Source organism: Neofelis nebulosa, chromosome 10, assembly GCF_028018385.1.
Source record: "Neofelis nebulosa isolate mNeoNeb1 chromosome 10, mNeoNeb1.pri, whole genome shotgun sequence".
Lineage (NCBI taxonomy): Eukaryota > Metazoa > Chordata > Mammalia > Carnivora > Felidae > Neofelis > Neofelis nebulosa.
The window spans coordinates 8401897-8416228 of NC_080791.1; the positions used below are offsets into that span (position 1 = coordinate 8401897).

Consider the following 14332-nt stretch of genomic DNA (forward strand, 5'->3'; position numbering starts at 1 on the left):
GACTGTGGAGTCACTGCATTGCACCCCAGAAGCACCTACAACATGGGAGGTGAGCTCCACTTCAGTAATAAGTGTGCCAGCAATTGCGTTGCCATTAGTCCCCGGGCGCCCCGATTCTCCAGAGCAATCATCACCATCTGACTTAACATGTGCCTTGTTTATTGCCCGTCTCCCTGTCCTGGAATAGAGACCCCACCAGGCAGCGGCTTCATCTATTTGATGCTCAGTGGATACATGACGAACCAACAAGTCCCTCTGTTGCCACATTCCAGGCGTCACCTTAAAACGTGTCTAGAGGTGGCCGAGGTCCCGGCTACACACACCTGCACACACTGGGGGGCTGGGGGCTGGGTCCTAACTCTCCTCGAAGGCCACGCGCTCCTGGAGCCCCCGCCACCTCATCCTCGGGGGACAAGACGCCCACGGCCCAGAGGGGATTGGGCCAAAGAGCCTCAGGCCTTGGCTAGGATGGGGCCCTCGTGTTCTGATGTATGAATGAGAAGGTGTCCCCAGAGATGACAACAGGCACAGTCAGGATCCCGACAGAGCAGGGAAAGGCAGACGTCCCGGGCGGGGTGACCACACACTCAGGTGGCCTCAGTAGGGCACCCGGATGGTCGTCAGCTTTGCCGTCCACAGCAGCCGCGGCCTAGAGAAAGAGGCGGCTCTTGCTCCCGGAGATTTTTAGTCACCTCGGGCTCAGCACACACTCTAGAGTCAGCTCACAACATGTGGGTCCAAGCGCTCCGACTTAGCGCGGCCCCTGCACTCTCGGCCCCTCCTAGAAATTTCCGTCCGGAGAGGTTAACCAAGTTGCCCGAAGCCACCCTGCGCAAAGCAATCAAGTCGGCCCTCGCGCGGAGCTCGTTTCAGGCCCCAGAGGCCCAGCCTGCCGCGAGGCCAGGGGCGAGGAAGGGCTCACAGCCGCTGAGGTTGGCGGCCCTTCCTTCGGTCTCGCCACTGCCCCGGAACCAACGGCACCGCAGAAGCACGCGAGGCGCTGGGGGCCGGCGCCCCCGTGGGCGGGCGAGGAGCTGCCGGGGGAAGAACCCCGAGAACCCCACTCCCCCGCGGCTGTGGGGGCGCCGGCGCTCGCCGCTCAGGCCCCCCTCCTTCCTGGCCGCCGCCTCCACGGCCTGCCCGCTCCTGCAGGTCGCCGGGCCCCCTCGAGGGCCAGGGCTCAGGCCGGCTGCGGTCACAGTGCTCGGTGCCGTCTCCCCACGCAGACGCGGCGTGGGGGGAGTGGCGCAACCCCTGCGCACGAGGGGCGCCGTGGGCAGTGGGGTTCCCAGTCCCGCCACCACGGACACGGCGGGGCAGGGGGCCGGGACGCCCGGTGCCCCGTGCCCTGCAGGCTGCTTGCTGGCATCGGGTTCCCGCCCACGAGACACCAGTGCCCGACAGACCCCAGGTCCTAAGACTGGAAGATGTGCCCCCACCATGTCAAAGTCCCTTGGGGCGGCAGCGGCGGGGGGTCAAAATCCCCCTGGTGGAGAAGCAGTGCTGTACCGAATATAAACGCTGTAGGAGAAGGCCGAGGAAAGGGAGCACAGGAGTGCCCCAGGGCACAGGGGGACACAGTCTGGTCCTAAGAATGAGGCGTGCCTGGGCGCCTGGGTGGCTCAGTGAGTGAAGCCGGTGACTGCGGCTCAGGTCACGATCTCACGGTTCGTGGGTTCGAGCCCCGCATCCGGCTCCGTGCTGACAGCTCGGAGCCTGGAGCTCGCTTTTGGTTCTGTGTCCCCCTCTCTCTCTGCCCCTCCCCCGCTCGCTCAATTTGTGTCTCTGAAAAATGAACAAACATGAAAGAAAGAGAAGAAAAGTCACTAGGTCTGACCAGTGAGACAGGACAAGAGCATCATTCCTGGTCCCTAAGGTGGTGCAAAGCCCGTGCTGGCTTTTCCAGTCTCTGTCCCCCTGTGACGGCACCTGAGAAACCACACGTTCTGTGTGGCGCAGGGACAGCAGGTCCCCCCCAGAACTGTGAGGAACAGAACAGCCCAAACGCACGCAGAGCAAGGGGTGAGCCCCTGAGGTGTGGTCGGGGTCCATGCGAGGGCCTCGCCGCTCTGACTCACAGAAATGGGCAGAAGGGAGAAGGGAAAACCCTTCTGACGAGGTGGGGTGGGGGGCCTGAAGGAAGGAGGGAAGTCTGGCTGCTGGCGGCCGACCAGGAGCCTGGCTGTGCTGGAAGGGCCGTACTGTGTGGGCGAGCAGGCACCCGCAAGGCACAGAGGGAGGCCAGCCGCCCCGCAAGGCAACGGGACAGGTTGGGGGAAAGCGATTTTTCAGAATCCTCCCCCGTGAGGACTGGGGGCAGCAGTCACCTGCAGGAGGGTCTAGGAGCTGAGAAAAACCGGGAGACCGTGGGGGACATGCGTTCTGCTTCTGGGCTGTGGTTCCTTCCCCTGGTGGGTCCAGGGTGTGAAGGTGCCTCACACTGTCCACGAACACGCCAGTGCTGGTACCTCGTGTCAGGCCGCGGGGTTTTCTGAAACCAGCCCCCGCCTCGCCCAGGAGCCCAGTCCCCCGTCCGTGTGCGCAGGTGCCCTAACGAGGTTGCATCAAGGGCAGCCAAGCGCTCAGGTGTCTCTGATTCTGTTTCGGACCGGGCGTTTCGGGCCGGTTTGTGGCTGGCATTGATCCAACTCGTGTTCCGCGTGGAACAGAAGTGAGTCTAATTCGTAAGGGTCTGTCGCTCCCCAAGGCCGCGGCTCCAGGAGGCGGTGGGTGTCTGCAGCTACTCACCCGGACCAGAGAAGCTTCGCTGGCCTCGGCCTAGCGGAGGACGCGCCCCTGACTCAGCCGGCTTTGCGAACGTGAACATCCAGTTGGGGAGAATGTGGGGGCCAGTCAACGGGTCTCCTTCTCCCCGCATCCGGAGACACGGTCCCCAGCCCAGCAGCCACGGGCAGCCTCAGCTGGGAATTTTCTAGAGACACAAACGCTCCGCTCCGGCCGCACGCCTCGCCCTGAATCACAAACCCTGGGAGCGGAGCCGAGCGGGTGTTTTAACAAACCCTCCAGGTGACTCCAATGGCTGTTCAGGTGACAACGCGCACGTGTGGGGGCCCACCTGCCTCTAGCGGGAGGCGGAGCGGGCCGTACCCGGTGCCTCCAAGCAGACAGCCAGGTCCCCACGGGCCAAGGCGAGGCGAGCCCTGGGCACCCCCTCCTCTGCACACTCACCAGCCCGGCAACCGCTCCCACCTGCTCAGAAAGGGGGCGGGTGGGGCAGGGGCGGGAGTGTGGTGTGTAAGAGCCTCTCGTGGAAGCTGGAGGAGGGCGGCGCCCCCACCCACGTGTTCCTTCACACGTGCTGCTGTGGGTGATTAGTGACCGGAAGTGACCAGCTTTTTCCCTTTTGAATTTTTTTTTTTTTTTTACTGTTTATTTTTGAGAGAGACAGAGACAGACAGTGCAAGCAGGGGAGGGGCAGAGAGAGACAGAGATCCGAAGCAGGCTCCAGGCTCCAAGCTGTCAGCATAGAGCCCCACGCGGGGCTCTAACCCACAGACTACGAACCCCGAGATCATGACCTGAGCTGAAGACAGACACTTAACCCACTGAGCCACCCCGCTCCCTAGCTTTTCTCTCTTTTGTTTGCTAAGCCCTTGTCGTTTTGCCTGATGGAGACTGAAGTCGCTTTCCAAGGTCAAGGGAAGCACTTCACGGCACTGTCCCTCCTGGTGAGGTGGCTTCTTGGTCTGAGGCTTCAGCTTCCCACCCGTGTGTCCCAATTCAGGGTCAGTTTAGCCTTTCTGTCCTCTGCAAAAGACAGCTCGAGGGGCGCCTGGGTGGCTCAGTCGGTTAAGCGGCCAACTTCGGCTCAGGTCATGATCTCGCGGTCCGTGAGTTCGAGCCCCACGTCGGGCTCCGTGCTGACAGCTCAGAGCCTGGAGCCTGTTTCAGATTCTGTGTCTCCCTCTCTCTGACCCTCCCCTGTTCATGCTCCATCTCTCCCTGTCTCAAAAATAAATAAAACATTAAAAAAAAAAGTAAAAACAAAAGACAGCTCGAGAAGGGACCCAGCCGATGGCACGTGGAAAGTGAGAGCTGAGTCCCTCTTTCCTCCCCGTTGGAGAGGCGGTGCTTTGACTTGCCGTTGCCTTAATGCAGTTGTCCCTCTCTAGATGTAAGCCACCTTCCTAACTCTCTCCTGCCTCTCCGTTGCCCATTTTTGCCCTCTTGTGACCTTCCGTGGCTGCACTGAAGGTTGGCTACTCCCTTCCCTTGGCCAGAGGAGGAGAGACTCAAAGAACAGAAAGGATCCCGGAAATCATTCAGTCCCAACACCTCATCTCCCAGCAGGCCCATCAGAGGCGCAGAGGTGGGGAGAAACATCCAGGCCCTGACTCCCACTCGGAGGCAGAGACGGACAGGTGCCCAGGTTTAAGACCACTTCTCCATCCTCCACAGCTCCATAAACAAGCTTACGCAGCAGTGTCTATAATTGGGCTTATCTGTTATGACGCCATCGCCAGAAGCAAATGATAATTTGTCACCTGTCTTTTTAGATAACGTCCCCCCATATCACCAGCCATGGCTAGACCGTGGGTGGAAAATGTCTGTGTGGGAGTACCGCGGGGAGTTTGAGGTGAAGGTCGCCGGAAGGTGAATTCACAGACCCGGCACCTTCCTGGTTAGAATCAGTGGCTCGAAGGGTTCGACCACGTGATTTCCTCGGGCCCTCCAGTCTACGCTGCTCTAATACGTAAAAAGCAGTCTTGAGGGGTGCCTGGGTGGCTCCGTCGGTTGAGTGACCGACCCTGGATTTCGGCTCAGGTCATGATCTCACGGTGGGTGAGTTGGAGCCCTGCACGGAGCTCTGCGCTGACAGCATGGAGCCTGCTTGGGATTCTCTCTCTCTCCCTCTGTCTCTGCCCCTGCCCCGCTCGCTTGCACTCTCTTTCTCTCCGTCTCAGAAGAAACACACACTTTTTACGGAGCCGTCTTTCAACCGCTGGCATGGGACACCCGGCTTCCAGATCTATTACATCCCGGGGGCGGAAAACTTGTGCGCCAACTTCCTCTTGCAATCGAGGAGGAGCCTGAGAGACAGCAACCTGATGAGAAACCACAAAGTATGTGATTCTCTTTTCAGTTGCAAAAATGCCTGATAACCAAAGGTTTCAAGCGAATTATGAGACCAGTTTGGGAACAAATCCTCCTTGGCATGAGACCGACGGCATGATCCCCGCCAAATCGAAAGGTTATTTGCTTAGGGGTCTGTCCCCGTTAGGAGGACATTTGCTTAAATGGCTCGACTCCTTACCCTTGAAGAACATCGGGGACAGGTGGAAAATTCAGCATCATGTTGGCGTATTTTGCCTTTTTTTTTTTTTTCTGGAAATCTTTAAGAGGTAACTCTGGCCGCGGGTGCCTGCCGGGTGATTGTAACACATTTCGTTCTCGGAGGACTTCAGAGCCACTGTTAAAATGGCTCAGAAGGCACACTGTCACCCAATCCTCTGAGCTTCAGCCCTGGGACATTTGAGCCACCCCAGAGTGTCAGACATAGTGCCCCTTGGTGAATTAATAATGCCGCGTCACATCCCAGCTCTGCCCCCACACTCCTCAGGCTTCTTTCGCCCAACACTGGCCAACTCCAAACTGACACTGTGAAATCGCGGAGGACGAGGACAGGGCAGGCGGGTCGTGCCAGTCAGCAGGGCAATTCCTTGAAAACACGCTATTTATACACTGCCTACTGCGAGGGTGCAGAATCAGGCGCCCCAGGCTCATGTTAGAATATATTTATTGCTACATTTATATACAATTATACAAACAGCGCAGACAGGAGAGGGAATGTAGCGTCGATTTCTCCAGACTCCACACATGTGCACAAGTAAACGGAGCAGTATGCCACGACATTTGCTCTCAGTTCGAAGCCAAAAATAAGTCACATACGTTTTGTGAAAAAGTGGAAAATTCTAGGAAATGCTCTCCATATATCCCTCCTTACAAGCTAGACATGCAGAAAAAAAAAAAAAGTGGGTTCTCAGAAGCCGATGCCTTCAGGCATCTCTTGAGGGGGCGGTGCCTTGAAGACAGGACGAGGCGGATGCTTGGGGCCGCAGGGCGCAATGCACAAATTCCCAAGTCCCGGCCCAGCTTCCTAAGGTCTGTCCCTAGGAAAGGCAACCAGGAGAGGTTTGGAGAGAGACAGAACAGCGAGCGAGGGAAAACCAACAGTAAACTGAGCCGTGAAGAGAACCATCGGCGAAAGAGCCCTTGGTGGGGGGAATTCTTGTCCATCCGGTTCCAGCTGAGGTTCAGGGTTCGGGGGGGACAGACACATTCAGAACATCAGGCACGGCTTGGTGTGTCCTCATCCTACAGCTCGCCGTGTGTCAGATGCCAGGGACCTGCACGAAGACAGGGAGGGAACAGGAAAGTCAGGGGAGAAAGGACTGGGCTACACCTGCATATTGGCATCGCAGATCTGGTGAGGCCTCGGACCTGGACCTCCTCCCACATTTCGTAGGGGACACTTAGCCACGGTGGAGTGTGCTGCTGAATTATTGGGGGTGGGGGGAGCACTCCTGAAGCTGTGTGCTGAATACAGGCTGTTCTGGGACGACCAGAAGGCAGGTGGCTCCGGCCGCAGCCCCACTACTGTTCCCATCTCAGAGGGAATCTAACGGAGCAGATCTCGCCACGTTCAGACCCAGAACTGCGAGGGGCGGGTCTGAGACCGCTCGTGTCACAGGTACGAACACCTTCGTGATGTGAATCACGGGAGAGCAAGATGAGCAGGCTGGGGGTGGGGTGGGGGGAACAGGTGTGCCCAAGGGGTGAGCTCACATTCCCTACACCAGCTCTGCCTTCCACACCTCAGGCCACCTCCCCCTCGAGGGTCCGGCATGAGGGTCTTCAGATCGGGTCTCACCCGGCCTCCCAGGCCACCGTCAACCTAGCCCCTCAGACAAAGGACAAGGCCTGGAGGATGAGAGCAAGAAGTCTGGGAGTCCGGACACCCCAGACCGCCAGAGGCTTTGGGGAGCGATGGGCAATTTGGTCCCCTGGCACCTGTGTCCATGGGGCCTCTGTCCCTGAAGAAACCAGCCAGTTCTCACTTGTCTGTGACTGTACGTGAACCTCTGATTCCTCCTCCCTGTAACGCCACGGGCTGGCCACAACAAAGACCGCGTGAGATTTCTGCTGGGACGCCCTAAGGACAGCAGCAGAAGGACCAGAAGACCACTCGCGAGTCCCTATCCCTTCTCCTGGGTCCACGACATCAGCCACAGAGGCCCCGGCACTTTTCCAAGGCCGCCAACTCTGTGACATTTCAAGCTGAAGGATGTGGCGATTGCCAACTCCTTTGATTCTTTAATAAATTCATCTGGGGATAATTCAGAAGTCTGTCATTTGATCTTGACTTTCCCGGTGAGTCATGCAGAAACCTTCTCTTCCTGCTTCTGACGACAAGAGGACACAGTTAAACTCGCTCAAAGGATTTGCTCAAAAAAAGCAAAAACGTTAACGGATGACAACCGGTGAGGGGAGAGTCACAAATCATCAGGTACATCTTAACTTGGGGGGCTTTTGCCCATCGGCAAACAAGATGGAAAGACTTACATAAGTCCCTGCATTGGAAGCAATGGTTTAAAGAGGAGTAGCCAGGAAGAGAACTGTCTGTGGCTTTCGCTAGGACGTAAGAGCATGTGCGAAGTTGGGATTTTAGCTCAAATCCCAGGAATCAGGAATGTGACTAACTGGGACTCTATGAATTTACAAGCACCTACACCACTTTCAAAACAATGATGCATGTGCCACAAGCCTTTCAAGTGGACGTTGAAACACTGGAAACATTTAGGTGATGTCACAGAATGTCCGAGCTTCTTGGACGACCTTAAACTCATTTTGAAGCAATCCAAAATCCTGGGCCAAGGAAGCACATCATTTCTAAAAATTCTGGACCTGGGTCGAACTTATATGACCACTTTTTAAATCTCATTTAAAAAAAAATCTAGGGGCACCTGGGTGGCTCAGTCGGTTGAGTGTCCAACTTCGGCCCAGGTCATGATCTCACGGTTTGTGAGTGCAAGCCCCACGTCGGGCTCTGTGCTGACAGCTCGGAGCCTGGAGCCTGCTTCGGATTCCGTGTCTCCCTCTCTCTCTGCTCCTCCCCTGCTCTTGCTCTGTCTCTCTCACTCTCAAAAATAAATAAATGTTAAAAAAAATTAAGAAAAAAAAAAAAGCAATGGGAAGGGTCTTAACAGTCTCTGCCAAGGAAATTAAAGAACTTTAAAACAACCTGTTTCAAGGTAACCGTGTTGGTCAAGGACTTTTAAATGTTTCCAAATTGAGATCATTGCAGAACACGAACCTGGCTGATGAACCGATTCTGGATCTCTTCTATTCATTATATGTGGACCGCCCTTCATTTTTCAGTCTTTCTGAATTCCCGGCAGCACACGGCATCATCTGCGTGAGCTTGTGCTGCAATACTCACTCCACATCACAAAAGAGAACAGTCTAAAGCAGCCTGTCCCATCAGCGCACATAGATTACGGACAAAGTCTCATCCTATCCAACGTCAAAGCTATTAAATTGGAGGAAGATGTGCTTGACTGGCAAAGAGCCCAAGAGATGCAAACAAGGGAGAAAGAACCTTCAGGGGGTGAAACTAGATGCTGTAACGGTAGGGGTTTCTCCAGGTGACCTCCTTTGGGGATTCACTCCACTAGATTAATGGTTCCAGGCTGTGGGTGAACAGATTTGGGTCTTATGGGGTCCAGCCAAGGGGCGGGCATGGCGGGTGTCATGGAAAGGTGGGCTGGCCCTGGCCATGGCCGCCATTTGTACTTACCTAGCGAGGGAGGGAGCCTTCTTCCTGTTACATCTGCTTTATACTGCTTTGACAAGAACGCATCTGGAACAGTGCATACAGTTTGGGTCCCCACCTTTCAAAAGAGACATCGGGGGTTAGGAAGCACTTAGCAAAAGAACCCAGAAGGAAGTCAAATGGTACAGAATGACAAAAGCACCCTTGTCACCCCGGATTGGGCAGGGCCTCCTGGGCAACCAAAGTGCCAAAGCAATCTTCTTCCTAATTTTTAACTTTTGTTTTTTCCAATCCAGTCTTGAATCTCCACTATCACAATGTGGAAATAAGAATCTGGTGACATCTCCCTTTCAAATGGATGCTAGAATTCTAATGGTTGTAGCAACTCCACACAAATAAATCGGTTTCACGAGAATAATGGATCCCAAAGTGTTAAAATAACACTGATCAGATTTTATATTTGATTTGAGGTTCTCTAGTGATTAATCTAGGCACTATTAAAATGTCCTTTGGCCACGAAGCAGACTCACAGACCTCCTTTGAAATCAATGTCTTTGAAGAAGCAAATTCTCAACAGACTGTGCCTGCCTGCCAGAAAACCGGGGTGGATTAAGACAAACGAGAAATAAAAACCTCTTCTGTGTCCATGTTGGCACCGCAGAGGTTAAAGAGATCGATTCTGGCCCTACTTTCTCTGGTCTGTCTCCTGCAGCTGACTCACCTTCCATTCTCAGGGATAGCCCTTAGAGACACCAAAAATGAAGTCACAGTAAATTCTACAGAGAAATCACGAAACCAGCCAGGCTTATGCACGCCCGAGTTCTCGGACTGGGGAGAACACTGCTCACAGTACATTCTATGCTGTGGTTCCAGCAGGTAGAAATGCAGTTACTGGAAATCTCTGTCTTATACATCAGTTATGTACCGGAAGGGCATCTGTGGTGAGCTCTTTCCCATGGACAGCACGATTTCAGTGGTAGTTGTTTCCAGGCAGTTTAAGCCATAATGAAAAACTGAGTCTTTGTAGTCAAATACAGTAGAAATCCCTTATTTGTCAAAGCTAGTAGTAAAGGAACACAGAAACCATGAAACTTATTAACAGTCTTAGAATTTTTCTGTAATACTTGAGCCTGATGTTAAACTGGGCGGGATTAATTAGGTGATTAAGGAGTACCTGAAACGTGAGAACATTTCAAAGGGAACTTGAAGTGTTTTCAAGGACTCTGAAGGTCAGCAGGGCTGGTACTTTATTGTCTCAGATTTCATGAAAAGATACGTCCCGTGTGTTTTCCCTTAGTTCCCAGCACTACTTTTACCATGGCTAACCACAACTGAGGTAGATTTACACTCATAAAAGAACGAAAGGAGAGACTGGAAGGCAGGAAAAGAAGAAAACAAAGGAAGGAGAAAAAGAAAGATTTGCATGAGTATATTGAGGAAATTTGGAAGAGAAAGTAAAAGAATGACATGGGAGTAAATGGGATAAATGCAAGGTACAAGGAAGAAACAGAATTAGATTAAATGTCAGTGATAACAGAAGAAACCACATCCATACATTTCCCTAAAAAGTCACAAAAGCGGGGCACCTGGGTGGCTCAGTCGGTTAAGCCTCTGACTTCAGGTCACGTCATGATCTGCTGGTTTGTTAGTGTGAGCCCGGCGTCGGGCACTGTGCTGACAGCTCAGAGCCTGGAGCCTGCTTCCCATTCTGTGTCTTCCTCTCTCCCCGCCCCTCCCCCACTCATAAGCACTCTCTCTCTCTTTCTCTCTCTCTCTCTCTCTCAAGAATAAATAAACATTTAAAGAATTGCTTTAATAAAATTAAAAAATTAAAAGAAAGAGATCAAGTCAGAAATTTCTAAATTCGCCACCAGGTGGCGCCATGAGATTAAAATAACTTGGTTGAACACCCAACCCTTGAAGCGGGTGGGTCTACTATAGAGGGACAGGTATCCACAGTACAGGGAGTTCAGGATTTGTGGAGCGCCAAGTCATGGGTTAGGACATAGATCAGATCAAGTTACCTCAGGACGGCAAACTTGGTTTTACAGTAGAAAATCTACCTAATTCAGTATGTTAAAAAAAAAAAAAAAAAAAAAAAGTACACGAACGTATTATCGCCATATACATTTGCATTTGATAAATTCTAAGCCTTATCTTTATTAAAAAAGAAAATCTAGCAAAATAGACGTATGTATATAAAAGGAAGTTTCATTAACTCAATAATGGGCATGAACCAAAACCTAGGGCCAACATGTAGTGACAAATGTTAGAGCTGTTGGAAGCATTCCTCTTAAATCAGAAATTCCAGTGATGTCCAACATGGTACTGAAATTTTCAGTTAAGTCAACACAGTAACATAAGAAAAGTAAATGTTATACAGATTGAGAAGACAGATTGAGAACTGCCATTATTTGCAGGTGACTATGTAGAAAGCCTAAAAGATTTCACAGATTATTAGAAACAACAAGAATAAGCAAGGTCCCTGCACATAGGGTCAGCAAACAAAAATCAATTTCATTTCTATATAGCAGCCACAAAGAGTTTTAAAATGTAACTTCTAGAAGTTAGTGAAAATTAAGTTGCTTAGTAATAAATCCAGCAAAAGATACACAGGACCTTAAAGCAAAAATTTTAATTTTGGTGGAAGGCATTAAGGATGATACCAATAAATGGAGAAATATATTCATCACTAGGGATGCTTAATATTGTACAGATGTAATTTCTTCCCAAATTAATCTAATTAATTATTATTAATACATTTCCAAACAAACGCTTTTATCCTTATTTATTTACTTATTTAAGAATGAGACAAAGTGCAAGCAGAGGAGAAAGCAGATGGCGGGACAGAGAGAGAATCTTAAGCAGGCTTCATGCTGACCATGGATCGATGCCATGACCCTGGGATCATGACCTGAGCGGAAATCAAGAGTCAGATGCTCAACAGACTGAGCCCCTGCCCTTCCCATACAATTTAAATGAATTTTTTTAGTTTTTCTAATGTTTATTTGAGAGAGAGAGAAATAATGTGAGATGGGGAGGGGCAGAGAGAGAGGGAGACACAGAATCAGAAGCAGGCTCCAGGCTCTGAGCTGACAGCACAGAGCCCAATGCAGGGCTTGAACTCGTGAACTGTGAGATCATGACATGAGCCAAAGTCGGATGCTTAACAACGGAGCCACCTAGATGCCCCCAATTTAAATGAATTCTAATATTTATGTAGTAGAAAGGATATCTGGCTGGCTCGGTTAAATATGTGACTCTTGATCTCAGGGTCCTCAGTTCAAGCTCATGTTGGGGGTAGAGATTACTTAAAAAAAATACTAATAATAAAATTTATGTAGAATTTATGTAAAATTTATGTAAAATTATGTAGAAAAGGCCAAAAAAAAAAAACCCAAAAAACAAAGGGCCAAACCTAGTCAGGAGTTTATTATTAAAGCAAGGTGGAGAAAAAAGAAAGAAAGCTCTATCAGAAATTAAGACTCATTATAAAACTAAGACTATAATTAAAACAGAATGCTATTGACACAGGGATAGACAGATTGACCAATGGAAGAGAACAGAGACTGTACATGTGAATCCTTAATATAGGTAAGAAGTGGCAATGCCTCAATGGGAGAGGGATGGATATTAACATACCGGTCATACGGATAGAAAAAAAAAATGGATCCATACTTCATCCCATACCCAAAGTTACTTCTAGCTGGATTAAAGACTCAAGTGTAAAAATAACCAAATGCTTAGAAGAAAATTTAAAAACTCAAAACTTTTAGAGAAGATATAGGGGAATACCTTCATGACCTCAAGGAAAAGAAGAATTTCTTAAACAAGATGCGTGCACAAAAATTGCCACAGATCACAAGGAGGAAGATTTATAAATTAAGCTACAATAAAATTTAAATTTGTATCCATCAAAAACTCATAAAAATGTGAAAAGATGAGGTAAAATTTGGAAGGAGATAACTGTAAAACAGTTAAGTATCAAAAGATTAAGGGCCAAAATACAAAGAAATTCTGTGAAGCAATTACATCAAGATAAAGAAGCTAATAGAAAACAAGCAAAAAAAAAAATTCACTTCAAGGAAGAGGAAACGTGAAAGGTGCATAAATATAAGAAAGATTCTCAATTATAGGGGCACCTGGGTGGCTCAGTGGGTTAAGTATCCGACTTCGGCTCAGGTCATGATCTCATGCTTTGTAATTTTGAGCCCCACATCAGGCTCTGGGCTGACAGCTCGGAGGCTGGAACCCGCTTCCGATTCCGTGTGTGTGTGAGTGCATGTGTGCGTGTGTGCGTCTGTGTGTGTGTGTGTGTGTGTGTGTGTGTGTCTGCCCCTCCCCCACTTGTACTGTCTCTCAAAAATAAATAAAACATTAAAAAATTTTTTAAAAAGATTCTCAATTATATTAGTAATCAAGAACATGCAAATTAAAAACACAGTAAGATACCTAACAAATAGGCAGAAGTTTAAAGATTCTGGTAATATCACATGTGGTAAAGATGTGAATGTATCTTTACTTTGAAAAGTAATTTAATGGCTACATAAACTGAATAATTGCCTCCCAACTAGGTCTCCGCCACCGAGATACTACTGCTTACATTCACTAGAGACATGTCCAACAAGATCTATGGCCATGTTGTCTGTAAAATAAAAAATATTAGAAGACAAATGTCCACCATCAGGGGAATGGATAAATGGTAGAGTATTCAAGTGAATGTACTCACAGCAGCAAGAATGAATGAACCACTACTATATTAGTCAAAATGCGTGTGTGTGTGTGTGTGTGTGTGTGTTAAAACTATCTAAAGTTCATATGCATGCAACGCTAGACATCATATAAACTAGGTATCATATTGCTTGTGGACACAAACACAGTAAAACCCACAGGGAAGTATGATGTAATAAGGGAAGGCCTCAGAATGTCAAAGTTACCATCGATGTACTATTTTTTAAACTAATACATGAGTATCTATTTTATATATATACAGATCCTTTAACAACACAGGTTTGAACCCAAGCGCATAAATCCACTTACATGTGGATTTTTGTGAACGTATTCACAGTACATTACTATGAATGTATTTCTCTTGCTTATGGTTTTCTTAACAGTTTCTTCTCTCTGGCTAATTTTATTGTAAGAACACAGTAGGTATACATATAAGACACAAAATATGTGCTAATCAACTGTTTATGTTATTGGTAAGGCTTCCACTTAACAGTAGGCTATGAGTTTTGGGGAGTTAAGTTTGGGGGAGTCAGAAGTTACATGCAGATTTTTGAGCAGGTGGCTGGCATCCCAGGCCCTCATGTTGTATAAGGGTCAAGTGTATAATAATACATAACATGTTTTAGTAATAATTTAATAATATAGATAACAAGAATGTATACATTCCTTTTTATTTCCCCTAGGCACATTTCTTTCCCTAACACTGTTGTAAAACATTCTCTAGTTGTTATGTGTTTAAAACCATCAGAAATTAATGGAGGAAACATACTACAACAGAGAGAAAAGCTATAGATTTTGGTTCCAGTT

The 14332-nt window shown here is 49.3% G+C and overlaps 1 protein-coding gene across 2 annotated transcripts in view; it reads right to left on the reverse strand.

Moving 5' to 3' along the window:
• Positions 1 to 5743: 5743 nt before the first annotated feature.
• RDX (radixin) overlaps positions 5744 to 14332 on the reverse strand; it is a 94747-nt gene continuing 86158 nt past the window's right edge. For both annotated transcript variants that reach the window (XR_009249444.1, XM_058686702.1), the window contains exons 15-16: positions 8819 to 8912; positions 5744 to 6368 (exon numbers count right to left, since the gene is read on the reverse strand). Coding sequence is in view for 1 of the 2 variants with exons in the window: in XM_058686702.1 (XP_058542685.1) it covers positions 8846 to 8912 (67 nt within the window). In the remaining variant the exon portion in view is untranslated. The remainder of the gene's footprint in view (positions 6369 to 8818; positions 8913 to 14332) is intronic.